Source organism: Acartia tonsa, chromosome 4, assembly GCF_053477335.1.
Source record: "Acartia tonsa isolate MP-2025a chromosome 4, ASM5347733v1, whole genome shotgun sequence".
NCBI classification, from domain to species: domain Eukaryota; kingdom Metazoa; phylum Arthropoda; class Copepoda; order Calanoida; family Acartiidae; genus Acartia; species Acartia tonsa.
This window is the reverse complement of record NC_137263.1, coordinates 29,915,553-29,942,487: the sequence shown is the minus strand read 5'-3', so window position 1 is coordinate 29,942,487 and position 26,935 is coordinate 29,915,553. Positions and strand designations below refer to the sequence as shown.

Below are 26,935 nucleotides of genomic sequence, written 5' to 3'. Positions count from 1 at the left end.
TTAGAATTTGTGAAAATTCAGGGAGGAAAGGGGAGGATATAGGACTTCAAATTACACTGATAACCAAAGTATTAATTTAACCGCCCTTTCTTAAACGTTTGCTAAAAAAAACGTTGAGTTCTTACGTATCTAGATACATACTTTCTAAAACATTGATAGGGCAATTTCTTTTTTCATTTCGTTCCAACAATTAAAAAAGAAACATTCAGTCTGATAGAATTTCCTTTTCAATTTTGAAGGATTATGGGGCCAGTTTGAACACCTGGATCTACTAAATCTATTTAAAAGGCAAAAGTTTTATTCAAACTTATCTTATAAATAATAAAATACAAATAGTTTATTAAAATACAAAATGAATAAGATATTGTTTATCCTTAATAATAAATATGTATTATTTTTCCTAATTATTTTTGTATGAAGATTGTGGGAATTTTGCTTAATATTCTTGTCATGTACACACAGATGCCACAGTCATATAAATCAAGGTATAGGCACACAGTGCAAAATTAATAATTTTTATGGAAGTTTTAAACACTATTGTGATTTTAGTCATGGTAGAAGTGTTGATCACACATCTAAGAAAGTTATTGCATAGCTGACAATAATATCGAATGATAATTTCACATCATTCATTAATTATTTATGTAGACTGTAAAGCATAAAATAAAGGTGGTCAAGGCTGATATAAATATATTATCGGCAGTCTAATGACATTGGACCGAATGCAATGTAGTTGAAATTGCATGCTCCCAGGAGTCTTTCAAAAATTATTTTCATTCTTAAAAAGGCCAAAGATACTCAATTTTTCCTATATAGGATATTGTATAATGAAAATCCCCCAAAAAGTTGAATGCAGGACAAGTCTTATGTGCACAGGAAAACCGAAGGATGAGTAAATAATATGAATAATTTTGCATTAAAAAAAGTTTATTGGAGGGGGGGGGGGGTGAAGAATATGTTGAATCTATTAAAAAAGAGGAATATGAAATATGTGCATGACTTTTCTGGATTTTTTCATTCATGCTTTTTATATTTGTTTTAGTATTCTAATAAAGTTGACGCCGCAACCCAAGAAACTATCCAAAAGAAGTTGGATGAGTTCAGGTAACATTGATACAATAGATAGATAATTCAAATTACAATGGTTGCCGGCTGGCTAATTACAGCTGGTAACATTATTAATTACACTTAGAAGTGGGGTGTATGAACCGCTTGGCAAAATCAAGGGATACAACTTCCTCTACTCTCTTGACAAATGTCTAAAACCTTGATGCATCCATACAAAACAACACCCCGACAAAACCCTTTGCACGCCACTTTTAAAATTTTACCAAAAACTTTAATCTTTAACTTAAAGCTCTAAGTTAAAATGTCTCTTGTGATGGTAGAAAGTTTGTTTTAGTTTACAAGAATACCACATCATACTACCACATCATACTACCGCTACCCGTATATTCATCCAGTCTTTTATAATATCAGAAAAGCATCCACAGAAGCTACTCTATAATTTGAAATGTCCGTCTGTTCGTGTGAAACGTTTTGGAGGAAACGTGATTTCCTCGGCTCCCATACAAGATAGACTGTGAAACTTCTTGTCACTCAACTTTCCCATCATTAAGGCGCATAATCAACTTAAATTATCCATGGCGGTCAGACTGCTTTTTTGCAGGGTTTTGGCTATTTCAATACTTTTTACACTTTCCCAAATATTTTTTTTGTTTTTATTATTGTGTTTATTTTTCAGTTTTACATCTCTTTGGTTTTCTGGTGTAAGCAGTGCCGTGGCCTTGATACTGGCGCAGTATACAGCTTTCAAAATTCAACATGAACATTGTCTCACATTTCCACAAAGGTAACAACATAACCCCCCACCCCTAACCCTCCTAGCGTTGAAATGATAAATTCCTTCGCACGCCCCTTGCGCCCGTCGTTATATTCATTATCCAGTGCTCTGGTTCCTCTATATACGTAATATGAATTTTAGTTTAAAAATGAGTTTAGAAAATATCTGTGGAATCAGTCAAACGCTTGTATTAAGTCAAAAACGTTAATCCTAATATAAGAAGCTTTTTATAGTGCCTATAAAAAATGACGTCATAATGGCCTAACATTGATCAATTAAAATGTATACTGACCTTCCATTGGTAATTTAGTCTGTGTATTGGCCAATCAATGGTCATTTGTATTGTATGTCGTCATTTATTTACAGGCGCGCGCAGCTTCTAAGATAAGAGTTAAAAAGAGTAAGTCATTGTGTGCTTTGTAAGTCCTTTACTAACTGTGCAATTTTTGTTGTCACCAAACTTAAACCAAATTTCCCTAATAATCTAATATTTTTTCCATGTGCACCTAGGTTATTATATCTGCTGGCCTGTACCTTCAACACCATAGCAATGATGTGCTCTTCCTTGATTGTTGTAGTTGTCGTCTTCCTTCCAGCCGCCACATTCATTGGCAGATATCATATTATGGCAATACTCATTCTAGGAGCAGTTGTTTTAGGTTAGTTTTATAATTTTTTGTCAAATCTTTTCTATGGGTCTTTGATGGACGGGTAGGGTAAAATCATTATGGAGAGTGTAGTTATATTATCCAGCTGGGAGAAACATTTTATCAGGGAATGCGGGAATCTATCACAATATCACGTATTCTATATCGTTTCTGGCGGTTAATCTTTCATATAATTTTTTAAAACAATAAAAATTCAATTTTATTACAATCCTTAAATCTAGGTTCATTAAGATGTATAAAACATAGTTATTATCCTACATTTTTAAATAACATTATATTTTAAAAATTTGATTCCTTAAAACCACAAATTTTGTTGAGAAAAATTTAGATTCATGACATCATGCATTGTGAGAAATTTTTAACTTCATGCTGCATCAAATTAGTTTATATCTTTTTTTTTGTCAAACTAGGATATTTTTATTCATTTTATTCTCCTTTTTTATTAGTAGCGAAGCTACTCTATAATTCGAAATGTCCGTCCGTCTGTCCGTCCGTCTGAGACAAAGTGGGGGAAACGTGATTTTCTAGGCTCCTATAAAAGATAGACAGCTGAAATTTTTAGTGAAGATTCTTATAACATATGCCCATCTAATCTATACATTGTTTTGTCCAACCGTCTGTCATTTGGGGTGCTAGATCGATTCCTACATTTTCATGTTTTTCTGATTTTCTCAACTCCTTTTTAAGATAATGGGCTGAAATTTTCAGGGATTGCTTAGATTTACATTTTACATATTTTCCTTAAGTTTTATTACAATTTTGTTTATTAATAGGGGTGCTAGATCGATTCCTAGATTTTTAGGTTTTCTATTGTTTTCTCAATTCCTATTCAAAATTTACGGCTGAAATTATCAGGGATTGAATATGCTAATAGTCTACATATTTCCATCAAGTTTCATTAAGATTTGGGATCAAGTCAAGCTGAGTGTGCCAATGGCAACAAGTAAAACAGAGCGTGCCAATATTCCCCCTAGTCAAGTAGAGTATGCCAATATTCCCCCAAGTAAAACATAGTATGCCAATATTTCATCAAGTAAAGCATTGTATGCCAATAGTTTAGCAAACAAAGCAGCATGACAAAAAAAAATAAAAAAATAAATGAATTTAACATATTTTCCGATTTATATTATAATAATTCAACCTACAAATTTACTACTTTATGTACGTAAAATATATAAACTAGCAGTGCGTCCCTAGCATCTAGAAGCTCTTTATTCCAAGTAGTAGAAAAGTTACGAAAATTATCCTAAAACCATTAAAATTTCAAAATAAAAGATCTCACTAATCGATGGACTGATATGGTTCTTCTTTCAATGAAGCTTCTTATTGGTCCTTTAAAATACCATGATTATGTTACAATAGTTTTTCTTTTTAAAACTTAAATGTAAAGGAGATTTTTAGCTCTCTCCTTCCCTAAAATGCCCCTATAGACTTCGAGGGGGGGGGGGGGCATTGGTGGAGCCGCTAGTATATATACATAAATTATTTCAAAATCTTAGAAAAAGCATATCTTGAAAAGTAAAGCAGAGTATGCCAATATTACGCCAAGTAAAGCAGAGTGTGCCAATTTTCCCCCTAGTCAAGTAGAGTATGCCAATATTCCCCCAAGTCAAGTAGCGTGTGCCAAAACAGGCTATTGGCATACTCAGCTTGACTTGATCCAAGATTTGTTTATATATTGTGGTGCTAGATCAATTCCTAGATTTTTAATTTTTCGTGATTTAAAGGTTGCGTGATTTTGAAGTTTTCGTCATTTCCCTATTTCATCAAATATATAGGATGACACTGGTATATGGTAAATATATTCATAATATACATTCATAATTTCTGAGCTTCGCTACTTATGGATGCTGTCATCCTTGTTTAATTTTAAAGATTTAAACAAAAAAAATGTTAGGATTTCTTTCTAAGATTTAGAACAAATTCAAATAAAACACAATAGGCCAAATACACCCCCGTCCCAGCTTATACTAATAACGAAATTAATTCAAGAAAAAAATCACGAAACCTATACGTGTTTTCAGCTGTCGTTGGGGGGCAACACATCGTAAAATTGACGACTTCTCCATTTTCCCCCCAAATATTTTTTTAGATTTTTTTTCGCTTGTTGGTTATACCTTATATTTCCCCCCGTCCTAATTTTTCCTCCAGAATTTTATTTTATCTTAGATGAAACAAATCTTATTGCCTGTTGAGCACTGATAAGTGATACCCCCTTCCTTTTAACTATGCAGGGCCTATACCTGAGGTACTCTAACACTGTGAGGCTACCTAATACCCTGTATAGCCAAACCTAACCTTACCTAAAGTCAAACAAACAAACGAATAACCAATTTTCATTATAGTTCATGTGTGTGTGTGTGACGGGGGGGTTATCAATATTAATGCTGAACAAGTTACTTAGTGTGAAAGCTTCCAAAATTAAATCCCTAATAATTTATATATTTGAAGGTATTGGTCTGTGCATGAGTAGTGTCCTGGCTGCCTTTGGTCTGGATCCAACCAAAATTCAAACTGATAAACTCCATTCAGTTCTTAATTCTGAAGGCATACTTACAGCTTATCTAAGGTTAGTCAAATATATTAATGTTTAACACATGAAAGTAGTAGGATGTTTTCTATGAATCTGTTAATTGTTAATGTTAAGTTTTACTTAATTATAAGTTCTTGACATTACTTCCAATTATAAAAGCTATTTTTCCTTTGATGGTTGATCTTACCAAATTTTCCAAAAAACAAAATAATAATGGCTTTTATTTTTATCCCAAAAGTTTTCCTTTGAAGTAAAGCTTCTTATATTTCAAGGAAAGGTTTTCAGAGAGGTATTACCCCTAAAAAAATATCCTAAAAGTCCTTTTATTACTTTTTCTTTTTAAAACTAAAATCTAAAAAGATTGTTGACTTATTACAATTCCCTTCCATTAAGTGATCATAGAGGCCTCTCAGTTTGTAGTCAATAGTTCAAAAACATTAGATTTAATTCTTCTAAATAAATTTTTTAACTAATGCATAGAGAAAGAGACACAGGCAGAGAGACATGATATTATAACACAAGTTTCTTAAATTTAGATTTACTCAGAGTGGTTCTGGAAGATGGCGCACAATACTTGGTGGGGTCACAGTTATAGCCAGAATATTTTCTTTAATAACAATCAACCTGTTCCTACCACCTTCACAACTTCTTGTTCATCCATTCCTCAGGTAATTCTTGTCCAGGTTCTTAATCAAAGTCCAGAGGATTTGAAAAATTAACTTAGTATGAATCTAATTGTTTATCATTGTATTAGATATCAGAATTACTGAAATTTTATAACCTTTAAACATAGGTACAATCATAGTTAAAATCTTATATAAGTCTGGGGTATAGTTCCTTCCGTAACATCGCCTCTCAAGGGGCGTTTCGATGTATTTTAACAGTGGCTTTTGATAGGTTATTTTAGTTTAGGTTAGGTGATTTCCTTGCAGGGTTAGGCAATTTGCCCCTTTAGGCTAGAAATAGGAGAAAGGCTACTGTAAAAATACGATGAAACGCCCCTAAAGAGGCGATGTCACGAAAGGGACTATACCCAAAGTATGCATTTTTATGACATTTAAAAATTTGTAATGGTTACCATTTTAGCTAAAATTGTTTTTTGTTTTAAAGATGCTTTTTATTGACATAAAGTGTGAAGAATTATTTGTTTTGTTTAGATTCTACAGCACCTCACCTAGATCACCTGCTCTTCATTATGCTATAGCAAAACAGGTCAAAATAATTTAATTTTTAACAATTTTTACAAAACTCTAACAATTTTATAAAGTAGTAGGATATCTATGTGTTTGTATGTGCCACTTTAAAAATTTGATGTGTCCTAAAATTTTCAAGTTTTTGTAGTAAACTTTTGTTTGTAGTTATCTGAAAGGATATTGAGTTTTTTTTTCTATTCAAAAGACATAAAGTTTTCGTGGAAACTAATCTCATTGTTTTTTTTTTAATTTAGATAGTTTACTACAACCTGTTGACAGTGTTATCCTCCATCATGTTGAGTGTCGACATTGAGGAGTTCGTATTCAACCATCAGATCTCAGCTACAACCAGGTATTTATATAGGGGGGGCGGGGCTTCATAATGTTGAGTGTCGACATTGAGAAATTCGTATTCAACCATCAGATCTCAGCTACAACCAGGTATTTATATAGGGGGGGAGGGGGGCTTCATCATGTTTAGTGACGACATTGAGGAGTTCGTATTCAACTATTAGATTTCAGCTACTGTAGTATATACGTGTGGGTGGACCGTCATTAAAAGAGGGGAAAAAATTAGCTATCCGTTACATCTATTTTATCATATTGTCAAATCTTCAGAATCTCAAATAATCAAAATAGAACAGACAGTTTCTTAGGGATCCTAAGAAATAAGAAAATGGCCGATGTTAAACACTTAATTATCCCATCTAAAGATTACAATTATAGTGATTGGAACGTTTGGACATTCAACTTAATAAACCAACCAATCAAATCATTAAACCAATCATTAAAATTCCCCAAAGTGGTTAAGCCAACGAATAAGAACTTATTTCTTATTATTTGATTTCAACTGACAAAAAAAAGTTTTTTTTCTGTTCTATTTCTCAAAATATTACAACCCCTGCAATTTATATTGTATTATTATAAGATATTATGTGGATGTGATGACACACCATTTCTTTGCAATACTGGCAGTAACATTAAGCTTTTTGTAGTGTCTATAAAAAAAATTACTTCATATCGGCCTACCATTGGTCAATTAAATGTATACTGGCCTCCCATTGGTAATTTAGTCTGTGTATTGGCCTATCATTGGTTATTTGTATTTTATGACGTCATTTTTTATAGGCACCATAAAGAGCTTCCTGTAATATATTACTTTTAATGCGATTAAATTACTTTGAAATTAAACTTTTACAACAAGAAACTTTTTTTGCAATTTTTAACTTACACACTTAACTTTTAATATACAATTTACATATTTCTACTTAATCAGAGATGGGAACATCCATTAAAGCGACGATTAATTGATTAGATGTAAATATAAACGATCTTTTATAAGAATACATTAGCAGCGCTTTTAACAATTCTGTCTTATATCTTATATAAATTTTGTCCTATTTGCCTGATCGAAAAAGGAATTACTACCATAAAAATACAAATTTTTAGAATATACTTTAATGGACGTTCAAGCTTTTTGGTAATAATTATAGAGTTGTTAATTGTTTAGTCTTAAAACCTATGACAATTGTTGCGGAAGTCATCAGGATTAAGAATTGATAGGACCATTTTAACATGCACAAATTTAAGATCTTGTAGCTATTATTAACCATTTCTCATATTTAAAAGTTATAACTAGCAATCTAATAACTATCAATATACGAAACTAAAATGATATTTATTATTTGTAGAAATCTGTTGATCTATGCAAATGTATGTGGAGTTCCTTGTTTGTTTATATCTCTGTTCATCCTGTTTAAATTCTACAGCAGCTATGACCTCTGGACATCCAATGGTGTCCACCTAGTCTATACCTGGGTAAATTTATTAAAAGTAAAGCTTTTCTATAATTAAAGTCTGATCGTTCGTAATGGAAATCTACCATCGTTAATTTAGGACATGTTAGAGTTGTCCTAAAAATTTGAAACTTGGCACGATGATACCTGTAAAAGTTAGGTACGAGAAAGCGTAGCAACACTATTATATTATCGTTACTAAAAAGTCCGTAGGTTCATTTAAAACTTTTTTGACAACAATTTTTTATATGATATAATCATCCTATTTATCTGATTTTGTAATTATGCAGGAAAGGTTTTAGACTATTGGGGGGGGGGGGGGGGAGTATGGGGCGCGACTAGCCTCAAGGGGTTCTGCACCAGGGGGGAGAGGTTCCAAACATTTATATTTGGGTTGGGACAAGGTCTTACTGGACATATCTTAAATATACATACACAGATAGATATACTATTACTTTAGTGTTCTTTATATAGGAAGATGTAATGCATGGAGATTATGGTGGGATGAGTGAGACAGCCTACACTGTTCTTAATAATTCTACATGTCAACAAGATACAATTATTAATCAGGTTAATATAATAAATTTATAGTATAGATGTATAAAGAGCTTACTATTTGATTTCCAATTGCAAAGACCTAGAGCGTTGCAGATGAAAAATAATTTCATTAAACTTTGCTTTCTAATTTAAGCTGTTTAATGCTTTCTTCTGCTTTTTGAAAAAGAAAGGGCCAATTTTTGTGTAAAATTGCCATTTCTGTCTAAACTTAGGTGAAGTATTTAAAACTGCCATTATCAATTTTTCACAACTAGGCTTCTGACTATACAATTATATTCATGATCATCTTTTCCGATTTACAATACTGTATTTTTAAACCTAGTTATTTGTGATTAACAAGACATTTTTCCTAATGATGTGAATACTTTGTTGCAAATCAAAATTATCAAGTTTTTAGTGGCATCTAGCGACAAATGTAGAACTAATATATTGCAGATGTTCCCAAAATTTATTTTTTGCCTGAATTTACGTTGTTTTCAATTATTTTTCCAAAAAGGGTTGAGCTCTCTCTCAGGTGGTGGCAAATTAACTATGTTCTTATTTTAAGTAAATGGGTTATTGTCAGTTTTTTGAGATCAGTAGATATTTTTCAAAATATTTTTCAACAATTGAACAGTATTTAGACAATGCAAAACGAATTTAACTAGGATGAATGCAAATATCATTGCAGCTCATACATAGACGTCCAAGAAAAGGGGTAAAGGGGTGTTCACCCCTTTAGACTTTGAAATCTCTTATTTTACACCCCACAAGTTTTTTTAAAAATACGTTAGATTACTCCCCTTAAACGTATGGAACCCCTCATTTAAAGTAAAAAGCTTGGTCGTCCTTGTGTTTACATTAGTTTTCAATTTGCTTTTTGTTTTTTTGCCAGCACCCGGTTGTATTTACATTTTTGAAAGATTCAGCTGATTTGAAAGACCCAACCAACAGACGGTACAAGGCCTTTGAGAAAGGAACAGGGTTACAAATACTATTTACCACTCTATATATATTACTTTAATGTTAATATAATAATCATTATATAAAAGTAACAGGATGTCTATCTATTTGTAGCTTAGGATATCGCTAACCGCTGAACCGATAAGATTCTCCTTTACAGAAAGCTTCTTATAAGTCCAGGTTTATTTTGGGGTTGGTTGGCATCTCCATCCTCCCAGGAGAAATTGTCCCTAAAAAGCCTCGCCTCCCTCTCCCCCCCACAAAAAAATAAACCAATCTTTGCAAAACTAAAATCAACTTACTCCCCACTCACTTTCCTCAAGTTCACCTATAGGCCTCCAGGTGTGTAGCTGGTAGTAAAAATAAGAAATGGAAATAAAATTACAGAGGGGTATTTATAATGAAAAAAACTTACCTGGTCCACCAGTTAGCGAGATTTTATGGCACACAGGGTCAGACATAAATACATCCTATTTTTTTTAAATGAAAAGTTTTGTGATTATGCATAGATGTAACTATTCAGTATCACAAAGGCTCTATTTTCTTATAAAAACGAGAAGTTTGTAAACATTTTACTCAACGCACTAAATCGCTACAATTTTCATGAGAAATACGCATTTTATAAGGCATACAAAACGCTCTAATTTTCGTTCTATTTAACGTAATTTTGTAATTTTTTTTGCTGGTTATTTCATTTTACATATACTTTTATCATTTTATCAAAAAAAATTTTATCTTTTTTCATCATTTTTTGGAGAAATTAGTGCTTAAACTAAGGGTATCTTTAAATGCAAAATTGACACACTTAGAATTAATAATGCGTATTGAGTACAAAGGGGGGATAATTTCAAGACATGCATGTTCCAAAGATATCTTTTTTTCCATAAAATTTTAATGTTTAGTCCACCGGAGATTACCCTGAAAATCATATATCAATTTAGGAAGATAATTTTTGTAGAATAGTTACTGAAATTACAACTTTATGTACTCTAAAAGTATAGATAAGATCAAAGGCGTGCAAAAGGTTGGTATAGGGGTTGTATACACCACCCTTGTAAAATTAAGGGGGATGGATACACCTCCCTAGGTGTCCACCCATGTCCACCCTCTTGACAAGAGCCTACACCCTCAGATACACCCCTCTATAAATTCCAAGGGGGTGTAAAGGAAATAAATTTACACCCCTTAAAATAAAGTGGGGTTGGGGGTGTTTAAGGAGGGTGTATTTAAGCAAGTCATTGATTCAGATAATTCTATGCTATCTATTTTTAGGTAAATTAATTACCAGACTTTACTAAAAAAATCTTGCAATATTCTGTACAACTGTACTGTACAAATTTTAATTAGTAAATTGAGACATGAGGAAACTCTCATACATATGTAGGGGGGGGGGGAGGAGTTAATGTAACCATTCCATAATCAATTAATCCAAATTTTGTTATGAAAATTGGCATGTGTAATCCTTAGTAGGTCTGTTTTTCAAAATTTAACAAAAAGTTAAGCTTAAGGGGGGGGGGTTAAGGCAACCATCATGTGATCAATGCACAAATGGCACCTAGAATTCGAATTTCATTACAAAACTTGGCATGAGTAATACTTGGTAGATCTTTTTTCCCAAAATGGAACAAAAATTTGGAAAAGTAATGGCTAAGGGCTGTTTGCTCAGCTGTTTAGCCATTTTTGGGCTATTTTCAGGGCAAATCCAGCAATAATTACATAGGACTCATCCATTAGGGATAGGTTTTAAGGGGTGTTGAGCTAAAAAATACTACCAAAAATAGTGGCAGCTGGGTAATGGCTTATAAGGATATAAAAAAATTTAATATTTCCATGGAATTAAACTTTTCTTAATTAACATTATAACTTTATGTCATGGACAAGGACATATTACTAAAAACTCTTTTTTTAATTTCTAGATTTCGCTGTCATAACAGCTGAAAACTGCCAAAAATGGCTGAGAACAGCTGTCAACAGCCAAAAGTATATATTGTAGATTAAATCATCCCACCATGAAAAAATTTTGAACATTTTTTTGCCCCCAGTAAAAATGTGGTTGATTTAAGCAAAAAAATGACCCATGCTAAATATTTTTTTCTGTGATGCAATAATTGTGACCTCACGAGCACTTCAAAGTTTTTGAAATCTGCAAAAAGAATGTTTTTTTAGTTCTTTTGTGTGATCTCAATTTTAAAGATTTTTACAAAATTTCAATTCTAGTATGTCAATATAAACCTGAAATTTACCAAAAAAATGGAGCAGTCTCAATAATAACATATGAAGGTGTAGCAAGAAATCTGCAAAGTCAAATTCCATTTTTGCAGTTTTTCTTACCTAACTTAAAAAAAAAATTTTAATTTTGTTTTTCTTTTAGATGCAGTAACTACTGGACCAGGTAGTTTAAAAATTTTAGCTCAATATATATCAATTTTGCCCACCTTCCAGCACCAAACCCCCCTTTATTGATAAGAAGACCATTAATTTTATTTTATTAATTTTTAAAATACCACAAAAAAATTCATTTGGCAGCTTGCTAATGACCGCAGCTCAGCTGGGAGCGGCCAAGAGTAGAATGAGTAGATAGGGCTTGTGACGTGTCTCTAGGTAGGTTTTTAACAGTCTGTGTAACAGCCCCAGCTGCCAAATTGATGGACCCCCACTATTTATAGTAGTATTTTTGAGCTCAGTACCAATAAAAACCTACCCCTAGACATGTCACAAGCCCTATATACTCTTCATACTCTTAGCCGCTCCCAGCCATTTTCAGCCAGTTCTAGCAGCTGGCACAATAAATTTTAAAAATGGATATTTAAAGCAAAAATATGTTTCAAAAAGTTGATTCCTATGCAATTAATGATAGTTTCGCCCTGAATATAGCCCAAAAACGGCTAAATGACTGAGCCGCCAGCTGTTAGCCGTCACTTTTGCAACTTTTTGTTCCATTTTGGGAAAATAGATGTACCAAGGATTACTCATGCCAAGTTTTGTAACAAAATTCGAATTCTAAGTGCAATTTGTGCATTGATTACGAGATGGTTGCATTAAGCCCCCCCCCCCCCCCCCCTCAAACTTGAGTTAATTCCTTTAATGATCTTGATAGATATATGTTTATAACTTTTAATATAATTTACAATAGTTTTTAAAGTTAATGTTGGGAGGGAGATATATCCCAATCCTCTTTTTATAAAAAAAAAATTTAAAATGTAATAAATTTCTTATGTAAAGTAGGTTTGGTAAAATCTTAATAAAATCACCCTTGATTTTAGTTAAAGGGGGCTGTTAAAAGTCATAAGTGGGGTGTCAAAAAATTTAGTTGTTAATAAATTAATGGAATATAACCTGATATTATAAATTTGAAACATATTTTTGATGTACAAAGAGAATAAAGGAACATGTATTACACTTTTCTTCATAGAAGAAATTGAATCATTTTTTATTTGTTTTTTTGTATCTCTTGGTACAAGATACCACCATATTATTAGTTAAATCTAATTTTTTATAAATTAAGTGAATAAGTCTGTTAGACCAAGGGTAGAAACTCAGTAGATAGACAGACAGACGGGCAAGAAGAATTATCAAAGTTTTACTAAAATAGACAATTAATTAGATAAAATCCAATAGAGAACCTGTGAATGATCAGACATACAGAGGGACAGACAGACAGACAGAGGGACAGGTAAATAGTAACAGAGAGTCTTTGAGGCATTAACAAATTACAATTAGGCTATGCTAGATGATTCATTGAAATCCAAAAGAGAGACAGACAAAAGGACAGACAGACAGAGGGACAGACAGACAAATGGGTATTGCCTAAAACAGTTTGGCTGCTATATGAATCATTAAAACCCACCGTAGAAAAGAAATTTACATTAGTTTCTTATTTCGATACTCAACGCCCCCCCCCTCCCCCACTCAAAGGGGTTTATTATTTCTTAATATCAATAAGTGACTTTTCAGCTTAATAAAATTGAATGTACTTTTTATTTCATCAATTTATCTTAAATAGAACGAAAGTTATAATCATTTTATTGTCTACAAGAAATATGCTTTGAGTAAAAATCAACATAATTGTCAGTAAAAACGTCATATTTATGCATATTTACACAGTAAATAAATTTTAAAATTGTATTTTACTGTAATGAATAACTTAAGGGGGTTGTATGAAATATCAAAAACCTAAAAAAAAACTAATTTGGTTAAATTAGTCCAAGTAATGATTGATTTAGTACAGTACGTATGAATAAGTTGTCAATTTCCTACCAGAGTCCTTGTGGTATGGGTATAGAATGCATAATATGTATAATGTGTATAAATGTAGTGACAAGTTACAGGATAAGAGAATATATTTGTGCAAACATCACAAGAATAATAATATCCATAGCTAGACACTAGTACTACCGTTTTTCTATATAAATGCAATTAAAAACCAAGGATCATTAACAATTTCTCTCATAAAACCTTGTGGAGCACGACCCACCTTCTCCTCCCTTATTTTGAAATAAATTAAAACTAGGGGGGGGGGGGGTGGTAGTGTTATCAGCTTGTTTGTTAATCACTTTATTCCAGGTTAGGTTAGGTTATATTTTGAACTGGGTAGCCCCGCAGGTTTAGGGAATAGCAGGTATAAGTCCAGTAAAGTCATAGGTAAAAAACTTCCCTGTTCTATTTTTAAATATATTTTATTGGTTATGTTGGAGTAATTGTAGGAGTAATTTCAATTTCATCCTGTAGTAGCTGTTCTGTTCTACTGAAGTGTATCTTGTTTGTTGGGCTCACATATATTTACACACACACACATACACTCACACACACACACGCACACAGAGTAGTCACACCCACATAAATTTGTTGGGGACTTGAATATGACTTTGTGATAGTAGATATCAGGAATGGCAATCCTTATAATAAAGTACCAGGATGTTTGTCTGTCTGTTTGTTTGTACCGAAGGATGTCACTAACTGCTGAACCGATGTGGTTCTCCTTTACAGGGTATCTTCTTATAAGTCCTTGAATTGTATAACTATTTTGTGGGAGGGTACCACGGCCCTCCCATGAGAAATCGCCCATAGAAAAAATTAATTTACCTTAAAACTAGAATTAAAAATTAGGGAGGTGTGGTTGAAAATATTTTTGCCTTGATTAAACATTTTAATGGATTTTACATATCCAGACTGCCACGATAATAAAGCTTGATTCAAGTCCCGAACAGTATAATGCTTAATATTAGGTTTGTTTGTGAATAAACATTACGAGCAAACAACTAAAAATTACAAATCTTCTCACTTTCTGGGAAATATTTGCGCATTACTTTATCAACTAAAAATTGTCAAGCATTTCTACAATTATGGCGCGTCTGCATTGATAATGTCTACAGCGGCGTGCGAACCGAAGGGGGCATTCCAAAACTGTCCCCGTTGGTCTGGGTCAACAAAACGGGGATTAATTTTAATAAATTCTATTTCATTTTTTGTGGAAAAATAACTATAATACCAAACACGATTTTTCAGTATGGCTCAGAACCGGTTTTAATCAAAATTAATTGATTTCAGAGTCATGCTGGAAAAAGAAGATTTTATTAAAATAACATTAGTTTCTTCTATAAAGGAAAATGAATCTTCTGTAATCGAGAACGTTGACAACTCCGAGCTGCCAGCGGAACCTTTGGCTGAATCAACGGTTGTCATGAATGGAGGCGGAGAGGCGGCTGCAGGCGAAGATGGTGGAGAGGAACACGAGGGCAATGATGCCACTGAACAGGATGAGTGTACAGAGGCGGATAGGATAACTGTTCAGAAAACCTCAATAGTCAGAAAACAAAGCAAGGTAATAGTGACTCTTAATTTATGATCAATAATGGGCCAAATCCGGTAAAATAAGCCTATTATGTCTCACATATCCTATTATATAAAGTAGTGAGCTTTTTTGTCTGTTCCGAAGGATCTCGCTTAACGCTGAACCGATATTGTTCTCCTTTACAGTGAAGCTTCTTATAGGTCATGGGAAGATTTTAAACTATTTTTTTAGAAGGGTGTCTTTACCCTCCTCTCCCCCAAAAAGTATTTTTTACTCTTTTGAAACTCAAATTTAAAATAGGATAAGGTCACCTTTTTCCCTCCTACCTTAAGTACCAGAGGTTTCTAGAGAGCGTAGCCGCTAGTAATTTAATATATTGCTACTCTGTATTATAGAACGCTAAGGAAACCTTATCACCTATGAATTTTTTTATCCAGCCGATATTAATCATTATCAAAGCTATATAATAGTAGGATCTTATTCCTGGAGCATCAAACTTTCCTAAATCTGCATCCTGGATGCAAAGCCTTTTTAACCTTAACCAAACCTTAAGGACAGGCACTTTCACACAAAGTACCTTGTTGAACAATAAAACCATGCCCCTTCCCCTTATTTGTTAGTTTATTACTTCAGGTAAGGTTTTATTAGGCACTAGATAAGGGCAGCACAGCGACCTACAGGTTTTTTTTGCGATTTTTCTCAAGCATTTTTTATGAAAATTAATAATCATAAATCATTAAATTACTATAAAACAAGGATGACAACATCCATAAAAGCGAAGCACTGAAACGATAGGACAAACGGACATTAACACTTGTATAGTGTCAGAACTGAATAAGCATAATATATTTGTATAAGAGTCAAAGCAAAATTGTAAGTTAATTTGTTGAAAAACTGCTTGATTCAGGATAATGTTTATGGACATACTTACATTTTTAGGACTTGATTATAGAGTTGCTTCGCTTATTACATTATGCTTTGTTGTCCCAGAAATCAATATACCAAAAATCAGATCAATCGGATGATTAGATCACAAAAAATTTGTTGTGAAAAAAGTTAAAAAATCAACATGTTTAAAATGGACGTACGGACATTTTGGTGATGATTATAGAGTTGCTACGCTTTCTAAATCGTACCTAACTATTAAAGGAATCACCATGCAAAATTTGAAATCGATAGGACAATTCTAACATGCCTAAATTAACGAAAAAAGCTATCCGTTACGGACGGACGGACGTACGGACGGACCGACCCTAATTATAGAAAAGCTTCGCTTTTAAAAAACTATAAAGTTAAACTGGGCTGTTAATTTTAGATACAAATTGGAAAAGACAGTGTTTCCCTTTTCATGAAAGGCAAAGAGGTATTTATTGGCGAGATTACATATAATGTTTATATTAAAATAACCTTGTCATGTCTCTGATATAAATCTTAATTAATTAAACTTACTTAACCGTGTTGAACTTTATATAAACCTACTAAAAGCATGTTTAATCTATGTAAATATTAAGTTTTAATTTAAATTCTAATTACTACATGTAGAATACATACACTTAACCTAATCCAAAAGTAGCGAAGCAAAACAAATATGGAATGGACAAACGGACAAAGTGAGTTATAGAGCAAATGTTCAGTTGTCATAACAGAGAAAATTATTATTATTATTGTATACCAACTTATTGCATTTTACCTAATCAACAAAGTAATCACCAAATTCTGAAATTAAAAAAGAGGATGATTGCTTCGTGTAAATAATCGATGCCAGGATAACTATAAATAGTAATTGTTTGATTTTAGAGTTGCTATGCTTTATACCTTGTACCCATTTGTTCCAGGAATCATCATGGAAAGTTAGAAATTGAAAATCTGACTCTAACACTCCTAATTAACGTTCATAGCTATCAGACAGACCGGTTCTTAATGTAGAAAAACCTTTATTTAATTAAATCAACTTCTAATTCTAAATCTAGAAAATGTAAATATGTATATAAAATATAACACTATAAAAGTCTAAAATCAGTATAAAATGCTAACCCTAAACTCAACCATTAAAACACTTAAGATTAATCTTTTTTCAATCATTCTGAATTCTTTTAGTCTTACAACATAGCAAACGAAGAAAATAAAACTCACAACATATTTTCTGAAGAACCAAAAATTCATTTAATGCTTAAAAAGCTAGTTCTATTATTTTAACTATTTCAATTCAGGTCTTTTAGCTGAAACCTAACAATCCAACGAGCCCACCCCTCCCCCTAACCTCACCTTACACAAAAAAGCATCAATTTTAAAAAGTTTGTTTATGGTTCACATATGATTTGAGGGAAATCGCCTAATTTAATTTTTGTTTATTCTAGATAATTCTGCAGAAGCAAAGAGCCAAGATAAACAGAAAGTTGAAGAAATCCTGTCTCGGGTCCTGCATCGTTGACTTGGCTACTGTTGACACCAGAGGAAGATGGATTGACGTGTCCGACCTTCCAAATTAGGTCCCTACGCAGTCACATATGTCACTGCGCAGTCACATGTTTCAGTATAATACATGCGCAGATACTTTACACTTTACCCAAGAACAGTCAACTCAATATTTTATATAGATGCTGTATGATTATATCTTTGCTAAGCAATTTTAATCACAAATATTTTACAGGGATCTTAATGGATAAGACAATGAACGTTATACATCCCCAATGATAAAAAACAAAACTACACCTTTTGTTGATTAAGATTTGTGGTTGAAAAGTTTGTACACTATATGTTCTAAACCAATCTATCAAAATTAATTAAAAGTACCCAAATTTTTTGAGCCAACAAATAGAAAAACGTATTTTTAAAAACTTTGGGTACCCTGGAATTCTTGGTTTAAGAATTATAAAGAAAAAAAATTTGGGAAAAGTCTGAAATAATAAATTTTACTGCCATTGTTAGATGTTATGACTTAAAAATCAATTTTTTGTAAAAATAATTACTTAATTATGCACATGTTTCTTCAATGCAAATTTTATTCTAGTAAGATTTTTAAAAGTAGTTTAAAATTTTAGCTTGAGCCATTTTTACAATCCAAATTTATTAAAATTTTAATTTACAATGCATTTATTAGATTAATAGTATTTACCCCTACATATAGCAGTGACTCCATAATATAACCTTGCTAGCTTTTAAAATTTGTCAGCTTACACTTTAAAACAAGGATGACAACATCCATAAGTAGCGAAGCTTAAAATTTATTGATAGACATCTGGAAAAAAATAATCTTTTGGGTATGTTAAAAAGACATAAATGGAATAAATCACGTAACCTTTTAAAAATGTATTATGTCTTTTGCGGCATTAAGCTAAAAAGAAAAACGTAAAATCTAGGAATCGATCTAGCACCCCAACCAATAGGAAGTCTTTATTAAACTTGGTGAAAATGTGTATAATGTTGACTTAATTAATCCCTAAAAATTCCAGCTTTTATCTTGAACAGGAGTCGAAAAAATCATGAAAACTTAAAAACTAGAAATCGATTTAGCATCCCTAATTAACAGACAGATGGACAAAACAATTATAGATTAGATGCACATATGTCTTAGGAATCTCCACTAAAAATTTCAGCTTTCTTTCTTTAATAGGAGCCGAGAAAAACATATTTCTAACACTTTGTCTCTAACTTACGGACATTTCAAATTATAGAGTAGCTTCGCTACTAAAAAATCGAGATATTACACTTTTTTGCCTTTTCTGTGCAGAAAAATGCTTATACTTCAAAATTATACGTTTTTTTTGCTTTTCCTCAAAAAAAGCTTTAAAATATTTCTTTTTTCTTTCTTAAGATGTAAGCACAAATTTCTGTATCTTAAAAATTATGAGACTAGAGATTTTTTGAACAATAATTACTCCTTTAAATAATGTTTAATCCACCGAATCTTGGACAAAGTAGCTTCAGGACAAAGTAGCTTCCGGACAAAGTAGCCTCTGAAGGAAAGTAGCCTCTACTGTTAATAAAGGTCATGGCCGCAGCACTCGGCCCCTTAGCCTATAACCTAACCTAAAAAATGTGAAAACAATATTAAAAATTGTAAAAATCTACCAATCACTTTTTAAAAATCCACGAAATTCTAAACCACCTATGTATTATCAGTTGAGGATATTTTCTTAAATAAATGTTCTGAGGCTAACATAGGTTAATTAGGTTAGGTTATAGGCTAGGGGGCCAATCGCCCGCGGCTAGGCAGGCTAGGGGGCCGAGCGCTGCGGCCATGACCTTTATTAACAGTGTAGACTATTTTTCTTAGGAAGCTACTTTTCTTGAATAAATGTCCTGAAGCTGCTTTGTCCCTGAAGCTACTTTGTCCGAAGCTACTTTGTCCAAGATCCATCCACCTCGATCTACGCTTACTGTACATATTGCTTTAAAAGCCTTGTTAACTATGAATAGTTATTTAGCGTATTTTAGTAATAATAATCAATCATGCCGGAATAGGTAGTCTAAATATTTTGTCGATGTTTGATCTACATGGTAAAACTTGAAATTGCTCTTTCCCTTTCAGGGGCGAGAGTTGATTTTTTTGCCATGTTTTCATTATATTGACAGTATAATTTGGAAACCTAATCCTGTATGTGCAATATTACGAAAATGCAATACATATTTTTTATTTATAAATGTCTAATCACTAAACTGTGTTTGTATACATTCTTTTCTAGTTTTTACTTCATGTACATTTCTATTGGGCAGGAGTCAATGTTTTGCTATACAAATGTACAGCAAAATTATTTGTATCAAACTCCTCATTTATTTTAACCATTTGTAAACTCGTTTTATAAGCGCAGCAACTTCATAACCAGGATCCGTTTGACAGTTACTTTCCAATATTAAGATTTTCTCAGCAGTCATGAGATAGAGGTCTGTTTTTTAGTGTAGATTCTTCTGACTGTGGGGTATGTTTAAATATTTAACTAGGCCGCTCCTTGGTTGCTTTTGAAGAAGCTTTTTATTATGTGTATCAGGTTGTATCAATCAGTCACCTTAATATTTTCGTGTAAAACCGCTAAAACCACGGTAAGCCATAAATGGACAATGTCTAACAAGCCAACCATAACTGTTTTTGTCTATATGCTACGCTACTTGTGGACATTACAATCCTTGTTATAATATATTGTCACGTATTGTATGATTTGTTAAGAAAATTTGATTATGAATTGCTTTAATTTGTACATAAACTAACTTTCATGAAGATTTTTTATTATCAGCAAAAAAATTCTGTGATTAATTCCAGTGAATAAAGTAAATTTTAACAAACTCTGCTTGTTTTTATTTTATTAAATTATTTAGGGTCTATAACATACAGTTTATGGTATTTGAGCTATTAAATTTATATCTTCTGATCTATATATTGGAAATGGATTTTAGAATTAATGCTCATTAATATTATGTGGTTGGCTCTATAAAGAGCCGTTTTCTGCAGTTGGTCAAAGTCAATAAGCTTAAGCACGTTCACCACGGATCCTCCTGGCAAGCTGGATGTCCTTGGGCATGATGGTAACTCTCTTGGCGTGGATAGCGCACAGGTTGGTGTCCTCAAAGAGACCAACCAGGTAGGCCTCGCTAGCCTCCTGCAGAGCCATGACAGCGCTGGACTGGAATCTCAGGTCAGTCTTGAAGTCCTGGGCAATCTCTCTGACCAGACGCTGGAAGGGAAGCTTGCGGATCAGAAGCTCAGTGGATTTCTGGTAACGTCTGATCTCACGAAGAGCAACGGTACCGGGCCTGTATCTGTGGGGCTTCTTAACTCCACCGGTGGCAGGGGCGGATTTCCTGGCGGCCTTAGTGGCCAACTGCTTGCGAGGAGCCTTTCCTCCGGTAGACTTACGGGCGGTCTGCTTGGTACGAGCCATTTTATATGCTGAAAATTCAACTACGTGAAATTTGCTCAAGATCTTTATTTATAGTGGACGAACGTAAAGCTGTATGGGGTAAGAGAATGGATTACTGTTTCAGTGTATATTCAACGAAAAAGGGGAGGGTTTCCCAAATTATGAAGGGGTAAAAATATAGGGGAGTGAGTGAGCATTGAAGGGAACGCGTAGCGTCAAATTTGCCTGTGTATATTAGTATAATAAAGGGGATTTAAGCGGGAATATAACAATGCATTATAGAGAAATATATTAAATACAGGGGATTAGATATTCAAATATATGAGATGAAGCTACCTGACGCTATCTCACCAACGGAAATTTTAGGGTTTGTGCTACTTTGAAATATAGCAAAAGTATTTTACTTACAATGTAAATTCAAAGATTTCTTTTATACGCTTACAAACAAATTAGTTTATAAAAATATGTATCCTACTTTATATTTCAACAGGGAAAATATTATGTTTGAATGTTGTATCTAAATTGAATTTATTTTAAGAGGATAGTTATTTCTCGCATCGTTTTATAAAAACAGATTTCCGCGGATATAAAATGTACAAATTAAAAGATTAAAAGAACTGGTTTTAATCTTGTGATCGTACATTTTTATATTTTTAGAAAACTGGATGATACGATGCTAGACATAATTTTTTCGTATTGATGAGGAGAACCGGTTCTAATCCACCGGATATTAATCGGTTTCGAATGAATATGATAAAACAGTGTCTATCGCAAAAAATTGTATTACAAGATGCTTTACACGTACGTACGTACAGGCCTTTTGGTTATACTTATATAGAGCAGGTTTGCTATGCTAATTTTTGGAACTGGAGAAAATATATTTTTAGAAAGTTTTCCAAAAAATAAATCCTTCTTAATTATTTTCATGTCTGTGTGTAGCGAAGGATCTCGCTAACCGATGATCTGATATGGTTTTTATTTACATTGGAGCATATCATACAGGTTCAGGGAAGGTTTATAACTATTTTTGGAGGGGTACCTCAACCCCTCGAAGAGAAATCACCCCTAGAAAAATTTGTATAATTACAATGAAAACTGTTTATGAGAAAATAAATTTGTGAAAAATAATTGGATTATATTTAAGGCATTAAGATCTTGCTAATAACTATACCGACCAGGCTTAGCTTCTCATACAATTTACTAAATATCTATATTATGTTTTTTTTCTCATTTTGTATATCATTTTTGAAAGAAGAAAAAATAATATTTTATGTTGGCAGTTTCCAAGGAACCCCTATATAGGCAAAACTGCTAAGTTTAAAACAAGAATAACAAAAATATCCATAAAAGCTTAATAAATCAGTAAGTAAGACATATTAACATTAATAGATATGGAGTATATAGCGCATGTATAATAATCAAAATATTATTGAGATAATTGCGAAACCTTAACAATCAATATGTATAAATGTCTTTTAAATTAAAGTAAATTAAGTAGAGTAGATTCACTACTGATTATTAGAGTTGCTCTGCTACTAATACAAATAGTTAGTAAAAATAAAATCATGATATAATAATAATAATAATAATGTTTATTTGGTGCTGCCAGGTACCCCCTAGCTTAGGAGATAGCACATACAATACTCTAAATTGCTGCTATCTATTGACAATTTAGAGTTTACATTATGATGTTTAGTCTCATACAAAAAATAATATAATATATACTAAGTTTAATCATTAACTGAATATAAATTGGTGGAATAAAAAAGGAAAATTTTTAGGATATGCACCAGGAGCTACAGGAGTACTATCTTGACCAAAATGGGGATAGTGTATTTGATTCCTGGAGCCCCTTTTTAAGGAGGACAAAAAGAAAAAAAGAATATAAAACAAATTAATTGTAAAAAGGGAAAATTGAAACTTTAATTTAGTTAAATTGAGTTGTGAGGATGGTAAAAAAAGAAAAACACAAATAAACATTTATATTATGTAAGAGAAATCAGTAAATAATAAGAAAGATGGAGAAAAAAAAATAGATGAAGGAATTTAGAGAAAAGTAAAACAAAATAAATCAAATATAAAAAATAATAAGATGGATCATTGTTGTATATAAGTTTAATACCATATTTTAAGTTTTAGAATATCATTGAAGATTAATAAGTAGAGATTTTATTCAAAAAGAATTTTTAAAAAAAAAAAGAAAGGAGGAAGAAAAAAAACATAAAAAGGAAAAGAAAAGCAATACTTCAAGCCTATGTCATTGTATTATTTTTCAAAAAACAGAAAATTTCTCAATTCAAAATAATATCTTTTTATAGAATGCCACTTTGACTTTTGCCCTATATATATCCAGTAAAAGTTTAGTTAAGGACATCTATGTGTTTTAGCCATTCCTTTAAAAAAAAATATAAATTCTTAAATTTGTTAGTTCAGAAGTTAATCAAAAGACAAATAAGTTACAGCTTGTTTTTCAAAGATTTGTGATATTTAAAAAAAAGAAACAAAATGATAGAAAGATATTATGCTTACTGACTAGAAAAAAATATCTTTCAACGTCTTAAATTGTCTAAAAATAACTTTTTTTAATTAAATATATTTTCATAAGACACTCTAATTTTAATTAGCAAAACCTAACGTTTATGTTTGTGACTTTCCCTCCAAAATTTATTGTTTCTGATAAACATCCAACTTCGATTCACCTCCTACCCCTATTCTCCTCCCCCCTTTCATCCCCCACAGAAGCGCATTGTTCTTGTATTGTATATTTACCTGCCTTAGTTGTACTGGAACGTCGTGGCATACATCCAATAGGAGCTCGAGAGATTTATGTTTGTTGGGTATAAGTATTGCGTTCCCAAATTGTAGAACTAAGTTTCAGTTTAGAAATCAAACTATCAACATGACCGGCAGAGGAAAAGGTGGAAAGGGACTCGGTAAAGGAGGCGCCAAGAGGCACAGGAAGGTGTTGAGAGATAATATCCAGGGTATTACTAAGCCCGCCATCAGACGACTGGCTAGACGTGGTGGTGTCAAGCGTATCTCTGGACTTATCTACGAGGAGACCCGTGGTGTTCTTAAGGTTTTCCTTGAGAATGTTATCAGAGATGCTGTCACCTACACTGAACACGCCAAGAGGAAGACTGTCACCGCTATGGATGTTGTCTATGCCCTGAAGAGACAAGGCCGCACCCTGTACGGATTCGGAGGTTAAATTTAAAGCTCACTGGAAACAAAAACGGCCCTATACAGGGCCAACTATTTATATCAATAAGAGATATTGTTTAAATAATTTTCACCATCTGCAAAAAATATCAAATAATATCTATAGTTACATAATTAAATTATAAACTTAATTATAATAGAGATCTTGCGCTTTGCTAATCTCTAGATCACATACAAAAATTTATTTAACTAATGTTGTTCTTTAGCAGAAGCGCTTTTTTAAAGTTACACAGGGTGACCACCGTGTACGTTATGTTCAATATGTTCATATTGAATACCATTTTAAGGTTTTTTGGTACGTTTTTGTACGTTATTGGTTTTTGTGTTCAATATGAACATTTCAGTATACGTTATTGTACGTTTTTTGGAATAAAAAGTAAAATTAGTATTAGTAATCAATAATGTTACTGTAGTTTATTTTACAAAACTAGTATAAAATGTCCTTAGGTTATTTTGTGCTTTTAGATCTTATTGCTGAAAGAAGACCAGGATTATCTTATAACTTACTTAAACTATCATTCTTGTTTAGATTTTTTGCTTAATCAATAAAAGTATTTTATGTAAATAGCAACCAACTATAATATAGAGATATATGTTTACTTAAATTGTTGAACACCATATTTCAACCTAATATACTGTTAATAAATAGGTGTTAATCATATAATATTTCTGACTTTACATTATTCACAACCTTACATTATCAATGTCAGCTGCAGCTGAAGGACCTCCTTCAGATAATTCGTCAGGGGAGGAGTTTAGTCAAGATGAAGAAAGTTGTTTTTCCTCCCTAGAGTTTGATGCTTCTTTGGCAAAAAGAACCAGGATACAACAGGTAATGATTTATTAAGTTCCTTGTCCAACAGTTTCTCTGTTGTATTTAAATTAACTATCATGACTGATACCTGAAACAAAATTAAATAAATATTCATAAGATATAGTAAAAGGATGTCTGTCTGTTTGTTAATTTATTTGTCTGTACTGAAGGAATTCGCTAACTGCTGAACCGATATGGTTCTTCTTTACAGTGTGTAGCTTCTCAGGTACTGTAGGTGCTGGAAAGGATTATAACTTCCCAAGAAATATCGCCCCTGTAAAAAGTTACACCCCCCCCCAAAAAAAAAAACATAAACCCTACCTTAACATTTTTTTACCTTTCTTTTTTAATCTAAAATAAAAAAATTGGGTCAACCCCCTTTCTCTAAAGACCTCCTTAGGCAAGTAAAAGTATTCACAAGTTTTTTTTTGTAACTGTATATCAGTGTCAGGATGTTCCTTTGAAACACCAAATTTTTGTCTTTTAAGTGATTCACTAAATGTTTATTTTCTCTGTAGATTGAATCAGATTCTGATGACCCAGATGATCCAAGAGAATCAGCTGCCAATGTTAAGTCAAAAACAAAATCTTTGCCAAAGAAGAAATCTACAGGCAAAAATAAATTAAATGTCGCACATATTTGTGCAATAAGCAAAGTAACTCTATATTCAAGTTAAAAATTGAAAGTATGTTCATATTAAGTATTCATATTTTTAACTAGCTCATTAATGACTTAATGAATAATTTTTTTGCTCTAAATACTTTATGTATGTATGTATATTTCAAATTCAATTATTATACATATGACAACGTTTATGTAAGTGGATTATAGAAGAAAAAACAATTACAATTAATCATAATGCAAAAAAGAACATAAAGTCAGTCATAAGTAAATAATTGCGACTTGACACCTCATTTATGACCATTAGTCAAGTTTGAGGGTTTACCCAAGCCGCGGTTTGTGTTTTCTGATAAGGGAGTAAACCCCCCTGGAGATATGATTGCAAAATTAAATGTGACTTAACTGGTGGTTATTATGTAGTTATATTGTGATTATAAATGTAGTTATTAATGTAGTTATATTGTAGTTATATATGTAGTTATTATTGTAGTTATAATGAAGTTTTTTAAGTAAAAAAATTGTAGAAATAATGAATGTCATTTAAAGTGTAAAAATATGCTGATTTGTGTGTTTAGAAGAAAATTATGCTGATTGTATCATAAATAAAAAAAATTTTATTGTGATATTTAGAAGGAAGCTACTCTATATTTAGATGTTTAAATTGTTTGCAGCTGTGATTTATTAAAATGGAATGTGGTGGCCTTTTAGGATACTGTAATTTGGTTTGGAGAAGTTTACATTGCTGACATTTTTGTTAAATCATCTATACAATATTGACATTCCTGAAAGTTTAGGTTAATATATGTAGTCATAAATAGATAAATGCCCTTGCCCTCTTAAGCATAATCTAAAGACTAATTTTGGGAGACCTTTATAATAGAAAATGCTAACCCGACAACTTAGCTAGCAAAATTCTGATACTAGGCCATTGTTGTCATGTTTATTACAGAATGAATGATGTAAGTATAATTTTATAACTAATGTCTAGCAGATTAAGAATTGAACGTGGTGGCCGATTAGGATACATTATTTTAGGTTTGAAGTTGATATTGGTGACATTTGCTGTTAAATCTACTTAATAAAAAACGCCTCTGAAAT

The 26,935-nt window shown here is 32.2% G+C and overlaps 3 protein-coding genes across 5 annotated transcripts in view; 2 read left to right on the top strand and 1 right to left on the bottom strand.

Moving 5' to 3' along the window:
* The window catches only part of LOC145316726 (uncharacterized), a 70,449-nt gene extending 49,845 nt beyond the window's left edge, over window positions 1–20,604 (top strand). For 2 of the 3 annotated variants that reach the window (XM_080157435.1, XM_080157437.1), the window contains exons 12-23: window positions 1,043–1,104; window positions 1,745–1,852; window positions 2,354–2,502; window positions 4,963–5,080; window positions 5,581–5,712; window positions 6,202–6,256; window positions 6,492–6,589; window positions 7,929–8,055; window positions 8,508–8,603; window positions 15,136–15,354; window positions 16,640–16,687; window positions 17,682–20,604. In XM_080157435.1, the coding sequence (XP_080013561.1) occupies window positions 1,043–1,104; window positions 1,745–1,852; window positions 2,354–2,502; window positions 4,963–5,080; window positions 5,581–5,712; window positions 6,202–6,256; window positions 6,492–6,589; window positions 7,929–8,055; window positions 8,508–8,603; window positions 15,136–15,354; window positions 16,640–16,687; window positions 17,682–17,813 (1,344 nt within the window). In that variant the 3' untranslated portion in view covers window positions 17,814–20,604. The remainder of the gene's footprint in view (window positions 1–1,042; window positions 1,105–1,744; window positions 1,853–2,353; window positions 2,503–4,962; window positions 5,081–5,580; window positions 5,713–6,201; window positions 6,257–6,491; window positions 6,590–7,928; window positions 8,056–8,507; window positions 8,604–15,135; window positions 15,355–16,639; window positions 16,688–17,681) is intronic. The other variant, XM_080157436.1, reaches the window with a different exon arrangement.
* Window positions 20,595–21,229, bottom strand: LOC145316727 (histone H3). Its single transcript, XM_080157438.1, has one exon. It carries the CDS (start codon window positions 21,198–21,200, stop codon window positions 20,790–20,792), a length of 411 nt encoding a protein of 136 aa, XP_080013564.1. The 5' UTR covers window positions 21,201–21,229; the 3' UTR covers window positions 20,595–20,789.
* A 2,660-nt stretch (window positions 21,230–23,889) lies between these two features.
* Window positions 23,890–24,621, top strand: LOC145316729 (histone H4). Its single transcript, XM_080157439.1, has one exon. The coding sequence runs from the start codon at window positions 24,079–24,081 to the stop codon at window positions 24,388–24,390; it is 312 nt and encodes a 103-aa protein (XP_080013565.1). The 5' UTR covers window positions 23,890–24,078; the 3' UTR covers window positions 24,391–24,621.
* Window positions 24,622–26,935: the final 2,314 nt, after the last annotated feature.

Bases quoted from the DNA above. Each gene is read 5' to 3' on its own strand.
- LOC145316727 (XM_080157438.1), bottom strand. From the start codon at position 21,200: ATGGCTCGTACCAAGCAGACCGCCCGTAAGTCTACCGGAGGAAAGGCT.
- LOC145316729 (XM_080157439.1), top strand. From the start codon at position 24,079: ATGACCGGCAGAGGAAAAGGTGGAAAGGGACTCGGTAAAGGAGGCGCC.